The sequence below is a fragment of the Phytophthora infestans genome, genomic scaffold (assembly GCF_000142945.1).
Source record: "Phytophthora infestans T30-4 supercont1.2 genomic scaffold, whole genome shotgun sequence".
Taxonomy (NCBI): Eukaryota; Oomycota; class Peronosporomycetes; order Peronosporales; family Peronosporaceae; genus Phytophthora; species Phytophthora infestans.
In genome coordinates, this window is record NW_003303757.1 from 5,638,121 (window position 1) to 5,657,748 (window position 19,628).

Below are 19,628 nucleotides of genomic sequence, written 5' to 3' on the forward strand. Positions count from 1 at the left end.
AACACGGATAGCACAGAAAGTGCAAATGGTTGAAGTTCAAACAGCATATTTGGCCAATCACAATAAACACGTGTACAGTGTCATTGACAACCGTAGACAGGACCATGTGGTGACAATCGCCGGATGCAACGTGCTTCAGACTTCAAAGTTCAATTGCCTCGTTTATTGTTTATCGTTTATTGTCTTCGACCAGTGTCTACACAGTGGCCGAGCTCGCTATTCACACCGCCAGCGGTAGGGCGTAGAAATTCTCTTTGCTTTTACATATCGCGGGGTTAGTAGTGGCTGTTCCGGATGACACGCTCGGAGCTGTTCTGGATCTTGACGACCTCATTGGGGATCTCGTGACGTAGCCACAGACGCAGTAGCCGTTCACGTCTCTCCTCATTAAGGTAAAGTGGACGGCCCTTGCTCAGCTCGCGGTTGCGTTCGCCGAACTCCTCTCCATACTCGTCCACATAGAGACTCCCCACATACGCGGCCAGCTTCCAGTACACAAGCAGCACTGCACCTTCGAGCACCAACAAGAACATGCCGCTGCCTCGCCCACACTTCTTGGCATGAACGGTACACGCACCTGGATTGGCTTCATCAGGATATCCGCCTTTGTCCGAGTGGATCGATGGACACGTATTGGCGGCGCAGAGTAGCATTCCACATAGCAAACAGACAGCAGGACGTGCCGGGAACTGGTTACACGACTGGCACTTGCGCTTCGCTAGCTCCGAGTAAAATTTAACGTACGGTCGAGGCAGCGAGCGGAGATATCGAGTGCGATTAGCGCCCGAAGAGAAGACCGAAATGGTCGAGTGCATCGTGTGAAGGTCTCGCCTCAGCACAGACGGTAGCATCAGCTTCGGGGTGCGATCCACGTTAGCATTCGTAAGCCATTGCTGGAGAACTGCATGTGGATCATTCATTTCTTCGTATGCGGCCTTGAAGCGGTGCACCCACCCAAACACAAGTCTGGAGAGAGCAGTCTGCTCTGAATTGCTGTTCTCCTGTTGATCATCGAGCTGCAACGCACTCAGTCGCACAAAGCCAACAGCGTCGACGTCTTCTTGCGTAATAAATATTGGTTTCAAAGCCGCTGTAGTCCCGACACGAGCTCGTTCTGTCAACGACTGAATCATAAATGTGGCCACCTTGGCAAGAGGAACAACTTCGCACGCAACGACGTTCAGAAGCTGGCGTTTATCTGCAATCGACTCCACTTCGAAAGCGCCATCACATTTCCTCATAAGTGTCCCCAGAAGTAACTCTAACTGGCGTCCCACAGCGTCCTCACGGTGACCTCCATCTTCACCGCTCTCGCCAGTAAAGCAAGCCGTAAAGAACGTCACATTTTCCTCCGAGAAAGCGAGATCATCTGCCATCGTATTCGTAAACTCTTCTTTACGTGTGATCGAGTACCACAACAGCGTCTGTACAAGACGTGCAAGCACCACAAGCCGAGCAATAAACACCGCATCTTCCTCGCTTTTCGCCAGTAGCAGACCCTTCATCAACACACTTCCCAAGTGATTAAGCAACAACGGCTTCTGCGGCCATCGCACCTTCCCCCACTGACTCTGCTTCCGTGTTTGTGTCTGTGTACTCGGGTGTTCACTCTCCAGCACCACTGTGCCATCCGGAAGAACATCCGAGCCGCCGTAGAATAACAAGTGCAGGATCCTCGCGTACAAATCCGTCGGGGCCACCGAGGCATTCGGAGGGAGACGTGTGTTGACATGATTCAGCATCAACGGGAGGAAGCGCATGGCTTCCAAGAAGAGGTGTTCTCGCAGCTGATCTGTGTTGTGGGTATCTAAGAAAGAGCACAGCAAAGTGTGAAACAGAGCGTTGCAACCTGAGGTGGTATAGCGTTCTGGCTGTGACTTCTGCATCGCCCCGCACGCCACCTTGTGAATCGCCATGCACAGAGAAGCCAGTCCGTTCTCCAGCCACTTGTTCAGCTGCACCGCGTCACCAGGATCGTCATCACCAGACGAGATCGAAGCAGGTTTCTGTTCCAATAGCATCGCACTTGCATCCTCGCTGCTATCAGTTGAGCCATTCATATCCGCCGTGTGAGTCTGTGTATTTCTTCCGACAGCATGTTCCAGCCAGCGAACCATCTCTAACTGCGTTACGGTAGACATAACTCTTTCGCCACTGCCATCGACTGATACTTTGCGCTTCATAGCTGGGTGGAACTTGCTCTCTTCATCGGTTGCTGTTGGGATCAATACATTGGAGATTGACTTGCACAACGGACACAAAAACTCCTTCTTAGTGACATCAACAGCGTTCAAAGCGTGGCGATGATGTCCACCAGTAATTGCACGTTGAAACTGCGACGTATGATACGATTCCCAGCACTTGTGATGCACCGAGTGGCTACAGAGACGTACATGCACAGGAATGTCTTCACCGACGTGCATCTCGTCCATAGGTGTACTCAGATACTGCCCATGCGAGCCTCCATTTAGTCGAGACAGCACAGGCGAGCATTGAGCAAAACCCACGTAGCACATAAAGCTGTTCTCCGAGTTTACCGAGTGACACATAGCGCACTCCACGGCGGGTACGTCGTCACTCATCGTAGACTCGTTGTCATCCATTTCCACATCACTATCGTCCCCGACTGCATCAGTTGCATTGTGTGCGTGCTTGTCGCGTTCACTCTCCACACCAACTTCCTCTTCACCGACAGCGTCAGCTTCGTTTGCCATCGCCTTCATCTGCTCAGCAAAAGCTGCTTGTCGCTGCTGCATTTGCCTCATCGCACGCATCTGTGCCTCTTTACGTCTTTCTGCCAGCGCCAACTTGCGTGCAGCTTCATCCCGCGACTCTTGTTCGGTTACTTGATGTTGTTCCACAACACTTCGGCATTCAGGACTAATGCGCGACAGTCGATGCAGTAGCCAATCAATCCCTCGCCCAATTTCGTGCTTCTGATCGCCGTCCAACTTCGTCATGCTTGCACTACCGCCATGACTGGACCAAGGGTTCAGCTTCAGTAGTAAATTCAATATCGCGCAGCGTGGCTCCGCACTAGAGAACAAGCTCGGCTGTTCTTGAGGAATCCACTCAATGAAGCTATCAGCTATCCGGGAAGCGCGCTCACGTTCAAAGTTCTCCGCGTCTGAGGCAGGAATCATCGTCTGGAAATACCGTACGTCTTCCACAACATACAGCTGCAATGTGAACAAGTGCACAGCTCGCGAGAGAACACTGAGGCTACTATGGGCATCAGTCGTGGCACGCCACAGCGACTCATATACCAATCTCCGCACGTCGTCGTGCAGAATCGAAATACGGGACAACCGGAAGCCTAGTGGACACGGCAAAAACATGTTCACCATCGGATAATCAAGCCAAGTCGAGTGAGTGTTGTTCGGACTGCCGTCTGCTTGCTCTTGCTCTCGCTTCTTGGACGAACGAAGACGGTGCTGGAACCAATTTTCATGAGCTGACTCATGTTGCTTGCGCGTCAAATGCACAAATGTCGGGTTATACTCCGCATACAGCTCCGGCTTCAACCGGTACTGGAATTTGCCTCCACCCGGTGCAGACGAGTCTCCTGATCCGGACGACGCCGAGAAGCCTGCCTCCACACACACCTCCTTTAAGATCTGATCGAGCACGGGACCTCCTGAGAAGCTGGCAGGGAACAGGTTCTCGCGACTGGCGAAAAACTCGTTTGCGATCTTGGACAAGTCGCTGTGAGCGCAGGGACCGACACACAGACGCTGGACGATTTCTCGACGCAGATACGGGATCAAACTGCGCATCGCGTCGCCATCTATGACCTTAGGAGGTAGCTCCGACGCGAGCTGGGACAACAGTGCCAGACACTCGGTCACCATCAGCTCTGCCTCCTTCGCATCAGCGCTCTGTGCTGCTTCATACCACTCCTCGACGTCAAACCGCTGCATGATTGACGCCATCACCCAATCAACACCCAAGATTTGAAAGCTAAACTGCAGCAACAGCAAATCCAGATCGCGAAATCGCGCACAAAAAGGTGGTTCACCATAGTTCATACTGTGATTAATCACCGACATGCCGTTGCGTACCCACAAGCCAGAATGCACTTGAGCGTCCCATACAATAGCTTGGAGAACAGGCTCAATAAGATGCACGCGATGCCAGAACCCAATCGCACTGTCAGAGTCGTGAACCCACACCGATTCATCGTCCTCTAGCACTCGGCTTTGAACCATCGACAAGAAAATATCCAGGCCATATGCAGAGTCACTTAACGCACGAATCAGCTGCGAGAATGTGCGTTGAAGGGGGAAATGACACGACACTGCAGTCTCGATCTGGTCGGCACGGAGCGTATCACCAACCTGGTAGTCCGGGGGAGGGAAGTACTTGCCACTTGATGCTAACCAGAAGAGATACGCCTCTAATATGGGTTTTGCTAACTTTGCAATTAGACGCCGCGATGCCTCCGGGGAGCGCGTTGCTTCGGGTCCTCCAGCAGTCTTGAAGGCGTTCGAGACAACCCACGAAGACACATCCGACGTCGTCGATACAAATTCCACCGTCACAACCCACCCACGTGACTCCATTTCCACGTGATCTCCGAATCGTCGAGCTTCCGAGCACGCGCTTTGGATGTAAGCTAGATACAGCAGAAATCGAGCCAAGCGAGAGCCTCCTTTCTCCAGCACAAAGCTCTCTGAGATCCCTTCAATCTGCAAAACATAGCGCAGATCCAGCAAGCCGGACATGTAGCGGCGGTACACGAACACTGGTGACGTGACATCTAGCTCGAACCGTCCCGTAAGTTCAGTTTCCGGCGGTAAGCTAAGAAATGGCGACATCTTCCTCTGATGCCTGATACGGTAACCTGCACGTTCAGCTTCCAAGACCAGCGCGCTCACATTGACATCTCGTAACGTAGAGCCTTGCGAGCGCTGGATCTCCATCGCAAATACATCCCACACATCGAGCTCTCGGTTGTGGTCTGGATGCAACACATGTATCATGCTATTCCAAGTGTCCTCGAACGCAATATCGATAAAGTCTGTTCTAGGTTTCTTGCGCAGAGTTTCAAGTACCGAGTTAACCAGCACTTCCAGCAGATCGTACTCGGCCACCAGCTTTTTCACAAAAGTCGCTCGGTTGAAAAATTGCACGCTGAATGCTAATATCGTCGAGGTCGAGCTGCCCACTCCCGCTGCGAATTCTCGATACAACTGGCGGTACGACGACGTAAATGAGATGGCGAACGCTTGTTTGAACAGAGGGTCGGCCAGGAGAGCCATCAGTAGGCTGTGAAGAGCGTCGCTCTCGGTTTTAGGCAGGAACGAGTCGGCCATAATAACAGCTCGAAGCATCGGGTAATCGTCTGCTTCGTCCACTTCCATACTGCTCTCGGTGTGCTTTAAACTGTCTACAGCACACATCTGCGGGGTCCAAAGAATCTGTGCGTTAGATTTTTTCGAGTTATATAGCATGAGAAAATTAATTTTTAGAGCCGTACCTTTTCACAAATAAGTCGACAAAGACCATCAGAAAGGTTTGCAAGCGAAGCAAGCCACTGCAGCAGCGAGTTGATGAGCGGCACTCTTGCTTTGTAGTCGCATGATACAATAGAAGTCACAATGCCGTGCTTGTGCAATGAAGCCGCAAGCTCTAGAACATCTTCGCGAGAAGCCTTTGCACGCACTGTGCTCTGCTTCTGCGACGACGTCTCACCGACGATCTTGAGCATTTGATACTGCAAGCACGCACACACAAACAGTAAATCCATCAGACTTCCCAGTTCAACCAGCACCCAGTATGTAAGTGACGTACAGCAATGGCAGGGTGGGCTTTATTCAGCGCCGTGGCGAACTCCTGGGACGTCTGCAGCTCGTTGTAGTGCACAATAACCGAAAAGCGTCTATCAGGCGCCTCGCTCCCCAGTTTGTCGCGCATGACCTCGAGATCATCTTCATTAATCACGGAGCCGAACCTGGCCTCTTTGACAGAATCCAGCGCCAATTTCATCACTTCACCGATAGATTCCCGAGAATTTGCCAGCAGATCTGGCGGTAAGAAGCTCAGAGGATCAGCGTCTTGTGCTCCCTACAGTATACAGAAACGTCAGTCATCTCGGTATCTCCTTAAACTCCTATGAGCTCGCTCACCTTGTGTCGTGTACAAAATCCTTCGGGCGCCCAGGCTTCAGTGTCTCCACAGTCGCAGCAGCCCCCACTATGTGTGTAATAGAAGAAAACCTCGTGGTCCTCGTGGTCGCTGGATATAAAGCAGTCGTTGCACATCACGCACGTCTCATCCACCTAACAACAACATATTCATCCTGGTCAGCCCTCAAGGTATCGACTTACTCCTGCAAGATATTGTCCTAACCTGGCACACTTTGCAGTTCCATGCGATATCTCCAGGCTTGAATTCGTAGGCGCACATGCGTTTGGGCAGTTGCTCCAGCGCTTGGCGACTCTCGGCGTCCAGTACGCAGGTCTGCAGCTCATTTAACAGGCGACGCTCTTCTCCCTCGTGTTCCTTTTCTCCCCAAGAAGCACTAGCCAGCATTTCGTCCAAAAGAGCGCGTACTTTGGCCTGCGGACCACCCAAAACGCGATCCTGGTCCTGCTCTTGATCGTCCTGTGTGTTACGCGCGTCCTGCTCAACACTTTGACGCCGCGTCGCAGCGGATGCTCCGCGGTGGTCGATGACGCTGCGTGCGCGAGCGAACAGATCCATCCTGGGCCAGCGCTGAGTATGCTCTCCCTCTTCCCCTCACCTACAGGCGGCGTGCGGTCAACGCCTCGAGAAAATTTGGGACTGACTTTGTATTAGGCTCACTATGCAATGCAACGACATGTGCGCCACACCATAAAAATAATGTGATGACATAATCTCGTGTGATAAACACAACTTCATTAGTGTCCCAGATGTGTGGTATGAGTCATCATTGATGACCATTGACACATGGCTACATTTGCCAATCGTGAGAGTTGAAGTTATTGGATAGGCGCTATCATAGCGTCTACTTCTTCGTGTTCGCAGCAAGCTCCTTTTCGAGGCGGCGGTTGCGGATAGCTAGGTCGTCGTTGTCCTGTGTGAGTTGTGCCACCTTCATCTTGTTCTCGATAAGCTCGCCTTGGAAATAATCCAGCTCCAGCTGGAGCGTCACCACCTTGGCACTCAGCTCTGCTGACATCTTCTCGGTCTGTTGCATTTGTTCTTGCAAGCGTGTGAGCAGCTCCTCACGCGCCATAACTTCGGAGCTGAGACGCTCATCGTGGTCCACTGAGATGCGACGATGAGTCTCAGTCGCCTCCTGGAGCTTGTGCTCGCGCTCCAGCGACTCGTTCTCGACCAACGTCTTAGAAGCACGCAGAGATTCGAGCTCTTCGCGCAGTGCGTCCGCCTCGCGCTTCACCTTGACCACCTGCGCCTGCAACTCTGCCGTCTTCTCTTCACCGTTGGCTTCGGACTGCGCCAAACGGAACTCGAGCTCCTCGACGCGGGCTTGAAGTCGCTCGTTCTCTGTCTTCACGTCTTCCCATACCCGCTCCAGCGCCTGGTGCTTGGCCATAGCCTCCTCAAGTGCTACTGAGCTCGCAGTCAACTGGTTCTCACGTAGCGTTTCGAGCTCGTGTTGTGTCTCGTGCAACTGCGTTGATACGTCACGGACCTGTTGCTGCAATGTATCGATTGTGGCCTCAGCCGCTACAATGTTCTCCTCAGCTTGTTCACGTGCTTGGTCAGCCTCCTGCAGCTGAGTAGACAGCGTTTGACTCTTGCTTTCGAGCCGATCGAGAGCACTCTGCACCTTAATAATCTCCCCTTGGGCAACGGCACTCGCCATCTCTGCCTCCCGCAGCTGGATCATCAACCTCGCCTTCTCCTCCTCCAACTCAGTCATGGCACCATCAAACTTGAGTAGCTGTTTCTCTAGCCGTTTATTGTCGCTCAGAGCAGTCTCCAGCGCAGCTTGTGCTTCAGCGTCTGTAGAGTCGTCACTAACCTCATTGCGCACAGATTCGGCCCGTTGTAAAGCTGCTGTGGACTCCTGTAATTCCTCGTCCTTTTGCTTGATCGTAGCTCGGAGGTCACGAAGCTGAGTCTCCAGCTCGCTATTTGACAATGTCAGCTCCTTGATAGTGATATTAAGCTGGTGTGCTTCGCTGCGCTGCGACTCAAGCATCCGCTTGAGGGCATTAACCTCAGCGACCAAGTGCGGTTCCTCTGCGTCCATGTACTCGTTAGCTGAGGAAGCTTCGGAGGCATCATCCTTAACATCCTTCTTGGTTTCATTAGCTTCCTCTTTACTCACTTCATCATCGTTCTCCACATCAGCGATCGTGTACATTCCGGTAGCAGGGTGAGCATCCACAATCTCCTTTGTAGCAGTCTGGCAGCTCTCGTGGTGAAGTTTTAACGCATCATACTGTTCTTTTAGCGTCATGTAGACGAGGAAGTCCACCTGCATCACCCCATCTTCAGCTTCCGAGCTCGACCCACCAAGACCTGCTGCCATCCTCGTAAGGCGGTCGATTTCTCTGTCTTTTTGCTCAATTGTAGTTTCAAGCTTCACGTTGGCAGCCTCACTCTCGCGAAGCTGAGCCTCAAGGTTCTGCAGAGCTTTCACCAGTTCATCACGTGCATTGTCAGTCGCTGCTGATGCTTCTTCCGATGACGCTGGGTGTCCCGCGACGCGAATAACATCAGCTTTTCCGTCTCCAATATGCTCTGGGATGGGCACTTCGATGTTACGGCGGCAGTTTGAAGCCAACGACGATGCTCGACTGTGGCTCGTGTAGGCCGACATCTCCGATCCTATTTCGCTGGCACTGTCGTCCATGTATGATCTTTCCTTGTCCTGGCCCGTTCCATCCCGGTTCACACGTGAGCTTACGACGGTGAGCGAGATGCAAGCTCGGGGGTCATCAGGACACTTGGTGGTGTTCAAACGAACGCTTTCCTTGCCCGAATCTTTGGAAAGAGGGACAAGTTCGGCCAAATCGAATTCGAATATAGCAACTGTCCTACCGTTTTCGCCTGCTGTGCTGACGTGGATCTGGAAGCGCTTGGCTTGGAAGAGACCCGATTTGGCCATGTAGAGTGTGCTGGAGAAGGCGACCATGTCACCCCAAATCACTTCACCGGTGTCTCCACTTCTTGACTGTGACGACTGAACTGCTCTCGATCCGTTTAACCGTCTCAACGATCCGTCATCCCCGGGGTCCGCTGGTTGGTACGGTGCAGGCTTCGTGGGGATCTTCTTCTTTCGACCCATAATGACAGCGACCAGCTCGGAGTTGTGCTTGAGTGCCAAGTTTGCATTCAGGCGATGCACTACAAGTTGCACCTTGAACCCCACGGGGGCTTTGTTGGAGCGCTGCGCAATCTGTACAAGTCGACTCATGACGACTGCTACACAAAGAGCTCAACGGAGCTTCTGCAGTGGGGGCGTCGAGATGCTCTGCTCGACAGCTTCAAGTCCAATTGGGAAGTCCATGGTTGAGACGTTTTCGAAGACGATGCGGTCCCGGAATAGAGGAGAACGCCACGCGTGACAAGTTTAAGCTTTAGTTCTTAACACTATTTTTGATTGTGGATTGCATGGATTCTTCGTACATCATTCTTATCCAATGTAGACCATTACTGGTAACGGTATTAATATTGATACTTATTGATCGTTCGTGAAGATAGAAGAACAGTGGTAAAAAGTTTCGTTGAGCAAGATTTGGTGGCTATAGCTGCTGCAAGGAGACGACGAAGGAGTGAGTTGGCAAGGACGTTCTCAGTACGCCATGCGCTTCTTGCGTTCAATGGCGTCGTAAGTGTTGGACCAAATGTTCTTGATGGTCGCGTAGTCGTCACTTGCGAACTTGGCAGCCACAAAGCGTAGCGAGGGCACCGTCAGCGAGAAGTAGTGCAGATTTCCTATTGGTATTGCAAGTAAGGGTGAGCCCTTTTGAGTGGTTATTAAACATAAGTGAAAATTCGCAACACACCGTAACCCTTGTAGATCTTGCACTTGATCGGTGAGATCTTGTGGTCTCGGCACAAACGGAAGGACTGGATCTGCGTGTGCACGCCTCGCTTTTCGTACAAAGCTATCACACACTAGTACCACAATGCAGCGAGAGAGGTTTTGGTAAGATGCTCGTGCAGGAATATGGTCAAGAGAATTAGAGCTCACCTCGTGGTAGGCTGCTCGGGACACGAAGAGCTGAAGAACATCCATCTTTGAACCTCCAAAGGCAAAATACTTGGTTGTCCACGACGCATTGCCCGATGTAAGGTTGCCAACACTAAATGTGCCATCTGAGCAGGTTCACAGCGTTAGCGTCAACCTGTAGCAGTATACAAAACGTTGCATGCACGTACTGGAAATTCTAGTAAGAACAGTGCCCTGTGTGGTGTCCTTGCTCTGAGGACCGCGCTGGAATCGCATGCGTAAAGGCCGTGGAGCAGCCTTGATCATATCCAAAATGGCAATGTAGGTCTCGTTCTCTACGCTTTTCCGGTTGATAGCCACCACGGTGCTACCGATACTCACACCCACGCGGTCGGCAGAGCCATTCTCAACCACAAGTTTCACCACAGCAGTCTCCTTGCGCTGGTTGGCCGCGTTCCAAACGTCAACTCGTTCCATAAGAACACCAAGCTTACGGCCACTTTCAAAGCGAACATCGTATTCGTCCTTGCAACATTCCTCTGGGATCTCTCCATGGCTAGTTGACTCCATGGACGGACTTGCTGCGTTGCGTTCATTTGAACTGCCTCTTCTTGTCGTGTTTGTCTCAAAGTCATCCAGATTGGCGAAATTCGAGTGCATAAAGGCGTCATTACCTTCGAGGAAGTAGGGGCTATTGTCGTCGTTGTTGGTGTTGGTGTTGTTGTTGACATCTCTAAGCGAGAGTCTGTGCTGCAACGGTTTGGCTGAAGCAGCCGCGAAGGCCTCCGACGAGAAGCCCAATTGCGATCGTTGCTCTTCTTGAGTTGGACGTTTGCCTCCAAAAGATGAAAAGCGGTCATTGGAGGTGTTCGTGGCTGTGGCATCGTCAGGAAAGTCGAATGGCGTCCGGGGTGTGGCGCCTTTGGGGCTGAAGGGGTCGAAGTCGACGACCGTAGACTTTGTATCTCGCGTTTGGTGCAGCTGCGGTGAAGCTAACGTGTGCTCAGGGGCACGAATCACTGCGAGATTGGGGGCTGTGGAGAACGGGTCCGCTGGTTTCATGACGTTCTTGATGTTGTCGTACATGATTGGCTCTCCCCCATAGGTCGGCATTGGCATCAGCTTGGTGGGGGCATTGCTCTGGTTCTGCTGAAATTGCGGCTGCATCTGTGACTGCATTTGCATTTGTGGTGGTGGCATCATCATTACGGGGGCGGGTGTTGGCATTTGCTGCTGGTACGGAGTGTATGTGGCGAATTGCTGGTTTCCACCACCAAGACCACCAAATGCTGGGGGGCCCTGTTGAGTCATGAAGTTAGCACCGTTTGGATACATTGACTGCTGCTGCTGAGGCATCATCATCGAGTTTCCAGGATTGGCACTCGCGAAATTGTCGAAAGGGTTGGCCATCGGTAAGTAAGCTGGTCTTGGAGCCGTGGCAAAGTTCGATGCACCAGTCCCGGTATTGGACGACGGTCCAGACTTCTGCACCGGGTCCAGCATAGCAAACGGGTCATTCATTGTTACGCGTTTGTCAACGGATTAATGAAGAAAAAATATGCTGGAATTGGACGCTTGAGCGATGACGAGAAAGTAGTTCTGAGGCTTGTGGTGAAGCTACCAACGTCCCAACTCCTTCATAAATATAGCAACAACCTTCATGCACACTGACTGGGACTGCGTGGCTCACAACGGACATAATTAGAGCTGATTGGGGGCAAAACGGATAATTGCCGGGGCAATCGCTGAAGCGTGAACAAACTGAATGATATCACTCAAATTAATACTGTAAGAAAATTTATTTACATGAATTTAAAGACGTAAGGGAAAGATTGGGTAGATTGAATTTGTTAGATATCACGACGAAGGTGTCGCTCCTTGAGTAACTCGCTCCGCTCTACCAGAAAATGTCATTGGAGCTCGATGTGGCAGGATTCGCAGGAGGGTTAGTTGGCGTGGCTGCAAATATATCGTCGACTGGTGCCAACGGTGCATTGCCAGCAGCGAAATCATCAAGAGTGGGCTCACCGGTAGGGGCCGATGAAGCAGGGGCCCCCGCTACTGTCTTGAGTGAAATCTTCGCGTGACCAGAGCTAGCAAATGCACCTGCGTTGAATCCGAGGTTCTTCCGTGCAGCCTCTTGGGTTGGTCGTTTACCGTGAGCGAGGCGGCTTGCAAGAGCGCTTGACTTGCTTCCAGAAGCTGGCGACGCTGGCTGGATCGGAGCAGAAGTAGGTGGGGCACCCCCACCAAGGAAGCTGAAGTCTAGCTCAGCTGGAGGTTGAGGTGCACCAAACGGATTCACAGGAGCTGCGTGCTCCGGAGATCGGACAGGTTCCATCGTCGGATGACTCGAACTCTTCGCACCACCAAGATTCTCCAAAAAGTCCATGGATGCATCATCGACTACGGGTTTCTTCTCGAGGAGCTTCTTGATGTTGTCGTACATGGGGCCTTGTTGAGCTGGAGGTTGCTGACCGAACGGATTCATCGGTTGATTCATTCCGAGACCCATTCCAGGTGCACCGAATTGTCCTGGCATCATGCCACCCATGTTCATGTTCATGCCACCACCGTTGAAAGCAGGTGGGGCGCCCATGTTCATGTTCGTGTTCATACCCATTCCCATGTTGCCGTGAGTAGCGGACATTCCCATGTTCATGCCCATTCCGGTGTTCATTGGCGCTACTGGAGCAGGAGGAACTCCACCTGGAGCATGATTAGGTTGACTAAGAACCTTCTCAGCTGGGGTCTTGGTCGACGCAATCGGGTTGAGGAAATCAAACGGGTCACTCATCGCGAGTTGGTTGCGCTGGTTCTGCAGATTCGAAAGTGGGAGATTGATAGACAGCCACACCTAAATAAAAACATCAATTCCTCTCGTTACTCTCGAGCTCTAACAATAGGAAAAGGATAGGTCGATGACACAAAAGACCGGTTTACCTTCACTTCTTATGCCCTAGCCTATTAATGGAGCACTTCATCAGTATGCGCATTTCCAACTCAAAGCCAACGGCAAGTTTTGCACTTGAACAAGCTCGTCTTCGACAAGAATGCTGACACATTACATTGTTCACATAATAATCTTCCATAGCCTGCTGCGTACGTTAGCAAGCCTACCACTCAAATCTCTTGTTGTCGTGTCTATCGATACGTCAGTAGTAACAAAGTCCGTTGAGAGGACTGGTTCCTTTACAAGCACGCGACGTCTATACTAATACTTCACTCGTATGCTTGCATTCAGTCGTATTTCTCGATGAACGGGGTCGCGAAGGAGAATTTTTCATTGTTATCCACCTCGGATGCCCTTTCCGATGCCGTGGTGGAGCCTCCCGTTCCTCGGTACGATTTGCGTTGTTCATTGGGGAGACGGATCTCCATTTCGGCCACACGAGTCATCGTCGTGGTAAGAAGTAACATGGCCTCGTTGTACTGTTTCTCCTGGTCTGCCACGCGAGTCATAAGAATCTTGTTGCACTCCTCCAGCGTTGCAATGCGATGTTGTAGAGCGCTCACATCAGCAGCCTGGTGGTCGCTGTCCGTAAGACTCACAGTCGTGTCGCTGATCGAAGTGTTGCAACCGTGGGTGCGGCCTCCACTCGGCACGCGGTTAGGCCGTGCGCCAGCGGTGTTAGTGCTGTAGCGCAGGTTCATCTGCGGACCAGGGACGTTCGACGGCCGGCCCACCATTGAGTGCGTAGAATCAGCACGCGTTGTTCGGGCGCTGTTAAGTCGAGATCCGAGAGGGTTACTCGGGCGAGTGTTGTTGTACAGCATGCTGCTGTTGGCGCTGATCGTGTCGGTTGCTTCCGCCACGGTTGATGGTGCAGACACCGTCGACGGAGCCGGTAGCGACGTCGTTGTGCGTAGATTCGGGCCCTTCTTATCACTGGGAGGACCAGTGCCAGAAATGTGGCTGCCTGACGCGCGTGCGGCGCGCGTACCGGTAGCTCCCGACGCAGTGTTTGCCGACATGGGTCCATTCCGGTGAATCCGGTAGCAGTCACCGCACACTGAGCGCTTCTTGGAGTAATTCGGCAGCAGAATCTTCCCAGCCACGTGCTTCTTGCACAAATACGTAAAGCAGCCCTTGCACTGGTACTTCTTGCGGAACATGGAGAATTTCTTGTAGCATACGCCACATACTCCGGCGTTGTGGTCGGGCTCATAGATCGGTCGTCCGAAAGAAGACTCCTCGAAAGCTGCGGGCGCTGGTGCTTGATTGATATCACGCGCACTTTTAGATCGTCCTGGCCCCAGTGCGGGCGCGCCACGTGGCTGTGTGGCCACCGACGTCGGCGGCGGGGACGGGGACAACGTGTCCGTCACCACTTGCGTGGGTCCCTCCGTCTTGCGAGGAAGCGACACGGACTTGGACAAGTTGCACTGCGACTGCACAAGGGTGCCATCCACAAAGCTGAGCGTCGTGACCATGTTCTGACTGTTCTCAAACGGGTTCTGCGACGCGCCAAGGTCGAACGCGGCGCCGATGGGGTTCGACGGCGGCAAAGAAGCGTTTGGGCCGCTCATCGACGGTGGGTGTAGCATGCTTTCACGCAGGAGTTGGCTTTGCACTTCGATCTCACGCTTGACATCCTCGTAGTCAAAAGCCTCGTCGTCGTCCTCGCTTAGGTCCAGATAGTCCTGCTCGGCACGTTGGAGCATCTCCAGGGCACCCTGGGGGAGCTGCATCTCCTTGGCTAGCTGAATCACCGTCTTGCCCGCAGGGGTCTCCTCCATTAACGAGCTCGGTCGTGCTTCGACCAGTAGCTTGAGTGTTTCCACGGGTGCACGCGCCTTCACTGCGATGTGGATGGGCAGATACTGCGCGTTGTTCTTGGTGATCACTGCCTCGGGGAAGGCCGCAAGCAGCGCACGCACGGACTTTGGTGGAGTATCGTCCTCTGTACAAGCCCAGTGAAGAGGTAGCATGCCGTGGTGGTCCTTGTGGCGCGCGAGCTGCGGATCGGACGCCACGCGGTCGATGAGAGTGCCCCACTTGCCCATCTCGGCTAGACGGATTCCTTCCTTAAAGTGCGGACGGGAGCTGCGGTCCACACCAAGCGAGTCCGCGCGAAGGGAGCGGCGCGTTGGCTGTACCAGTGGCTCCTTCTGGAGCAACTCGGCTGAAGGCTTGGCGCTCTTCTCGTTATCGCTGCTGCTTGAGGTGCTGCTAGTGTCCGTGACCGCGGTGGGCGCCTTCTTGAGCTTGGGCGATGCCAGTGCCGCGGGTGCAACTGCAGGCTCCTCGGCCAAGGCCATTGCTTCAGCTGCTGCGAACAAGGAAGCGCTGGTTGTGGCCCCGGAGCGAGGCTTGCGGCCGCGTTGTGCCCTCGTCCGCGCAGCTCATGCGTGACTTGCTGCCCACAACCCGACCACCAAGAGCTCCGATAGCAGCTTTGACAGGTATATTCGATAATTCAACGAGAATAAAGGTATTATATCAGATTGCTTATTTCGTGTTTGTGTGACTTGGCGAGGATATGCATTTCAGAAGGATTGAAATTGAAGAGACCGACAAGTTTGTGTACACTTTCAGGTCTAATCGAATAGGATCCTGATTGGATAAAAATCTGTTCTGGACCGGACACTTGACGCCCATCTCCGTTGCTTGCAACGGGACGACGTCAAGCTCACCTTGCCCTCGGTCTAATGCCCATTGAAGATGTGTGTCACCGCGCTTCAAACGCGAGCATTTGGCGCAGTGAGAGCTTTTATTTCAGCGAGTTCCAGTGAGTGTGCATGCCTAGGGATGGATGGCATGTTGCTTAAAACCAGAAGGCACGGCATGGAGTCAAGGGCCTTGACACAAAGGCCCAAGCGTATGATAACGCTTTGCCATAGCAGCTATGGACATCGGATGCACTGCTCGCGCTCAGCGCTCTTGTACTGTACAGTACATGTATTCACTGCCTTCGCATCTTGATGGCGTTCTTCGTATGGCAAAGAGAAAGTCTCTTGGTCCCACCATACATCAAGGCTCGACGCCTCGACATGGTGGTGGAATCAGCAAGTTCGTTCGAGTGCACATTTGTTGGAATTCACTCGGCTTGGCGCAGCGTGGACGGTGCGAGTTGCCATAGAGCTCCTTCCGCTTTAGCGTAAGGCTATCCTACCGCGTGCTTGTGCAGTGTGGCGACGATGTAATCGCTTTCGACGAGAGTGTACCTGGTATATTGAGCGGAAGTCACCTTGGGAAGTGACGAAAGGGCCTTTCGTATCCATCGTTGCTCATTATGGCGCCAGATACGGTGTAGTTTACCGTATCTCGCGCCACAAATGTAATAAGAGCTACATGTAGCTCAATTGATGATTCTAGTATTAAAACGAAGACGTACACAAGCCATCGACTGTCGATCCCTGTACTGTACGTACGTCCGGCATGAATACCTGCATTATAGCAACTGACTTATTCACAGAGGCGGGCTTTGTTGATTTGTGCCATAGGATGGCCTTAAATGAGGCAAGTTGCTTGCACTCCATGTAGCCAAAGACGAAGGTTTTTGCGCTGGACTTGGCTGGCATTGCGAGAACTGCATCACTTCAAGCAGAGATGACAACTTCAAGGAGTACATGTAGCCATCACCCCAACGCCTTAGACAGCAGCATACCAGACCAACCGTTTCTTATAATCCAAAAGATTTGGCACACCCAAAGTAATTACCCAACTCACCAGCCACGTTTTGACCACAAAATGATACCGACTTCCGAGTCTTCGAGCGATGGCTTTGCCCGCGCCTTCGAGGTCGATGAAGTCCCCGCCATTGCATCTACATCTCTCCCTATGAACCCCCAACCCCCTCGAAGAAATTCACTGCTGCAGGCAAAGCGACCGGCGCGTGAGCGTCAGAAGAAGGCGCGCTTCGAGCTCCTACATTCCATGACGAAAGGTTCGTCTGGTTAACCGTGATAGCGAGGACTGTGCGTTGGATACTGACTTGATTACAATTATCTGGGACAATGAAATAGAGGAGCGTCGGGAGTTCTTGATTCAAGAAACCGCGGAGAAGGAGGAAGCGATGCAGCGTCTGCAGCGCGCGGTGACAGCGGACAGCTCCGTTCAGCGCATCGCCATTGATTTGAGCTTCGACAGCATCATGAACGACAAAGAGATTCGAAGTCTAGCCAACCAGCTAAAGCTCAGCTATGGGTTAATCAAGCAGATGCCAGAGCCGTTCCAATTGGTTTGTTGCAACCCCAGCGAGCAACTGGAACAATCACTTGAGCGCTTTGGCGCCAGCAATTGGTACATCCAATGGCGACGCGGAACTGCCAGCGTTGCAGAGCACTTCCCACCCGGGGAACTTGTGTATTTATCCCCCGACTCACCGAATGTGCTCGAGAAAATGGACCCCACGAAGATCTACGTGATTGGCGGCATTGTGGACAAGTCCCGTAAAAAGGCAAGCGCTGTAAAATTGTTGCGTCCACTTTAGATGCAGCTTAAATGCAGCCAAGCTTTTGCGCTACATTGAACGTATTTTCCAGGAACTCACAACGAATACTGCTTGTCATGATGCAGGGAGCATCACTCAACGCGGCTACTGAAGCAGGCATTACAACTGTCCGTCTACCGATTCAGGAACACTACACGGAAAGGCTGGACCATATCTTGAACGTGAACACTGTTGTTGACGTGCTGATCAAGTTTGGAGAGCTGGGTGACTGGCCGCGGGCGTTGGACATTGCGTTACCACAGGTGAGGAGGAGTAGAGGCGAAGGTTAAGTAAAAGCTCAACTGAACTTGCTAAACTTGCTAACCTGCTGCATTAGCGCAAGCGCAGCCAGTTCGGCCGCAAGGCTATTCGTCGGCGACAGAAGCAGCAAATGCTCCAGAATAGTTGCGCAGAAACTCAAGCCAAGGATTCCGTCCCCACCCACGCCAAGCAGAGCACGATAAAGCATCACTCAGTCAGATCCGACGCGACAGACGTCTCGGAAGCCGAGCTATCGCCAACTCAGGACTTGAGTCTGTGGTTGGATCTACACGTAGAGGCGTGAACTTTGTATCAGAAAATCTGTGACTTGTGACAAAAATTCAAAGCCTGTTTTTTTATCAACTTAAGTTTTGTATTTAAAGAATTACGAGGACAAGAATGTCTGCACCGCCAAAAGCTGCTAAGCGGCACTGCGATGTCCACGGGTGTCCGAGTTACCCTCAGCGAACAGGTTTGTGCCGATCACACGGTGGTGTAGGCGGTCGGTTGTGCCTCGTGGAAGGCTGCGACCGTCGAGAGCAAGCAAGAGGCCGATGTCGAACTCATGGAGGAAGAACACAGTGTCAAGTCGATGGTTGTGAGAAAGCTGTTCATAGTAAAGGGATGTGTCGAGCTCACGGTGGAGGAGGAGGCGTAAAGTTATGCATCGTAGACGGATGCACTAGCAGGGAACAAGTCAACCATCGATGCAGGATCCACGGTGGCAAGGAGAGTTGTCGAGTGCGAGCGTGCCCAAAGTTTGTGTACAGAGCTGGTCTGTGTCGTGAACATGCAGGTGTAGATGGAAAGTTGTGCATTGTGGACGGATGCAATCGGCGACAACAAGTAAAAAGCAAGTGCAGACTACATGGTGGACAGAAGTCGTGCCCGGTTGATGGCTGCAAGAAATGCGTACACAAAGGAGGTTTTTGCCGTGAGCATAGCGGAACTGTGCCATTCGCACACGGAGAAGCATAATACTCTACTGTAGTCTAGTGTTTATGGTATTGGGACGCTGACAGGGCGAGTCTGAATCTGCCTTATCCTGACTGTTAATCGGAGGACGATCGAGAAGGAGGTGGCTTGATCCGATTCGCAGAGTCCGGCATTTGATTGGGGATGATGCCGATATTTGGGCTCGCGCAGGTGGCAATCTGTCCGAGAATTGGACCGATGTATTTGCACTTGGAACCCAGGAAATGTAACCATGGTCAACCAAGAAATCTGAAGTGACCTGCGGTCTAGCGCTAGGAATTCGATGTGCACGTGCAAGGACACATGAGCAGCAGCCTCCTCCCTTTTGAGAGCGATGGAAGAGTTGACGTCTAGCTAAAAGTAGCGATGAAGCACACGCACCAACAACGACCTGGGGCTAAGTAAATCATCTGCTTGAAAATATTGTGGCGGCCGATCGATACGTACGCGCAATGCAGCCACTCGTTGAAGAGTTCAATCTTAAAAAATCATTCCATTATGATTTTGCCCGGTTCGAGATTAAAATTTGGAGTAACTCGTCACTATGTGTACGTGCAAGCTCTAACTCCAGATGAATAACAATTAACGTCAAGAAGACCGCTATAATACCTAGTTGAAAGTGTTTTGCTAGGTGTCTGAGTACACTTCCTTATGTTTTTAGGGGTTCGTAATTAAACGTGCCTGGTTAAGTATTTTTATCGTTTCTCATTTTGCACAAGAAGATTGCCCTCGGAATCTTCGTCTTTTATTGAACTAACAGCATATATGGCCTTCCTGGCTACCGAAGATCGTTTTGGTCCTGACTTAAACCGATACCGACA

At 52.1% G+C, this 19,628-nt stretch overlaps 6 protein-coding genes across 6 annotated transcripts; 1 reads left to right on the forward strand and 5 right to left on the reverse strand.

The window, feature by feature from the left end:
• Positions 1 to 275: 275 nt before the first annotated feature.
• PITG_02027 (uncharacterized protein) lies at positions 276 to 6,705 on the reverse strand (the record flags this gene model as incomplete). The annotated part of the gene is made up of 7 exons (XM_002908562.1): positions 276 to 983; positions 1,038 to 2,145; positions 2,197 to 5,402; positions 5,480 to 5,716; positions 5,794 to 6,066; positions 6,129 to 6,281; positions 6,352 to 6,705. 7 exons carry the CDS (start codon positions 6,703 to 6,705, stop codon positions 276 to 278), a joined length of 6,039 nt encoding a protein of 2,012 aa, XP_002908608.1.
• Positions 6,706 to 6,857: 152 nt separating this feature from the next.
• On the reverse strand, positions 6,858 to 9,441 carry PITG_02028 (uncharacterized protein; the record flags this gene model as incomplete). The annotated part of the gene is made up of 2 exons (XM_002908563.1): positions 6,858 to 8,251; positions 8,303 to 9,441. 2 exons carry the CDS (start codon positions 9,374 to 9,376, stop codon positions 6,992 to 6,994), a joined length of 2,334 nt encoding a protein of 777 aa, XP_002908609.1.
• A 313-nt stretch (positions 9,442 to 9,754) lies between these two features.
• Positions 9,755 to 11,717, reverse strand: PITG_02029 (cleavage induced hypothetical protein; the record flags this gene model as incomplete). Its single annotated transcript, XM_002908564.1, has 4 exons — positions 9,755 to 9,897; positions 9,969 to 10,080; positions 10,157 to 10,281; positions 10,345 to 11,717. The coding sequence occupies 4 exons, from the start codon at positions 11,654 to 11,656 to the stop codon at positions 9,755 to 9,757; spliced, it is 1,692 nt and encodes a 563-aa protein (XP_002908610.1).
• Positions 11,718 to 11,915: 198 nt separating this feature from the next.
• Positions 11,916 to 12,957, reverse strand: PITG_02030 (cleavage induced hypothetical protein; the record flags this gene model as incomplete). The annotated part of the gene is made up of 1 exon (XM_002908565.1): positions 11,916 to 12,957. One exon carries the CDS (start codon positions 12,930 to 12,932, stop codon positions 12,033 to 12,035), a length of 900 nt encoding a protein of 299 aa, XP_002908611.1.
• A 312-nt stretch (positions 12,958 to 13,269) lies between these two features.
• Positions 13,270 to 15,397, reverse strand: PITG_02031 (uncharacterized protein; the record flags this gene model as incomplete). The annotated part of the gene is made up of 1 exon (XM_002908566.1): positions 13,270 to 15,397. The coding sequence occupies one exon, from the start codon at positions 15,395 to 15,397 to the stop codon at positions 13,376 to 13,378; it is 2,022 nt and encodes a 673-aa protein (XP_002908612.1).
• Positions 15,398 to 16,829: 1,432 nt separating this feature from the next.
• PITG_02032 (tRNA (guanine-N(1)-)-methyltransferase, putative) lies at positions 16,830 to 18,195 on the forward strand (the record flags this gene model as incomplete). Its single annotated transcript, XM_002908567.1, has 3 exons — positions 16,830 to 17,025; positions 17,105 to 17,547; positions 17,658 to 18,195. 3 exons carry the CDS (start codon positions 16,830 to 16,832, stop codon positions 17,859 to 17,861), a joined length of 843 nt encoding a protein of 280 aa, XP_002908613.1.
• Between the last annotated feature and the right edge of the window lie 1,433 nt (positions 18,196 to 19,628).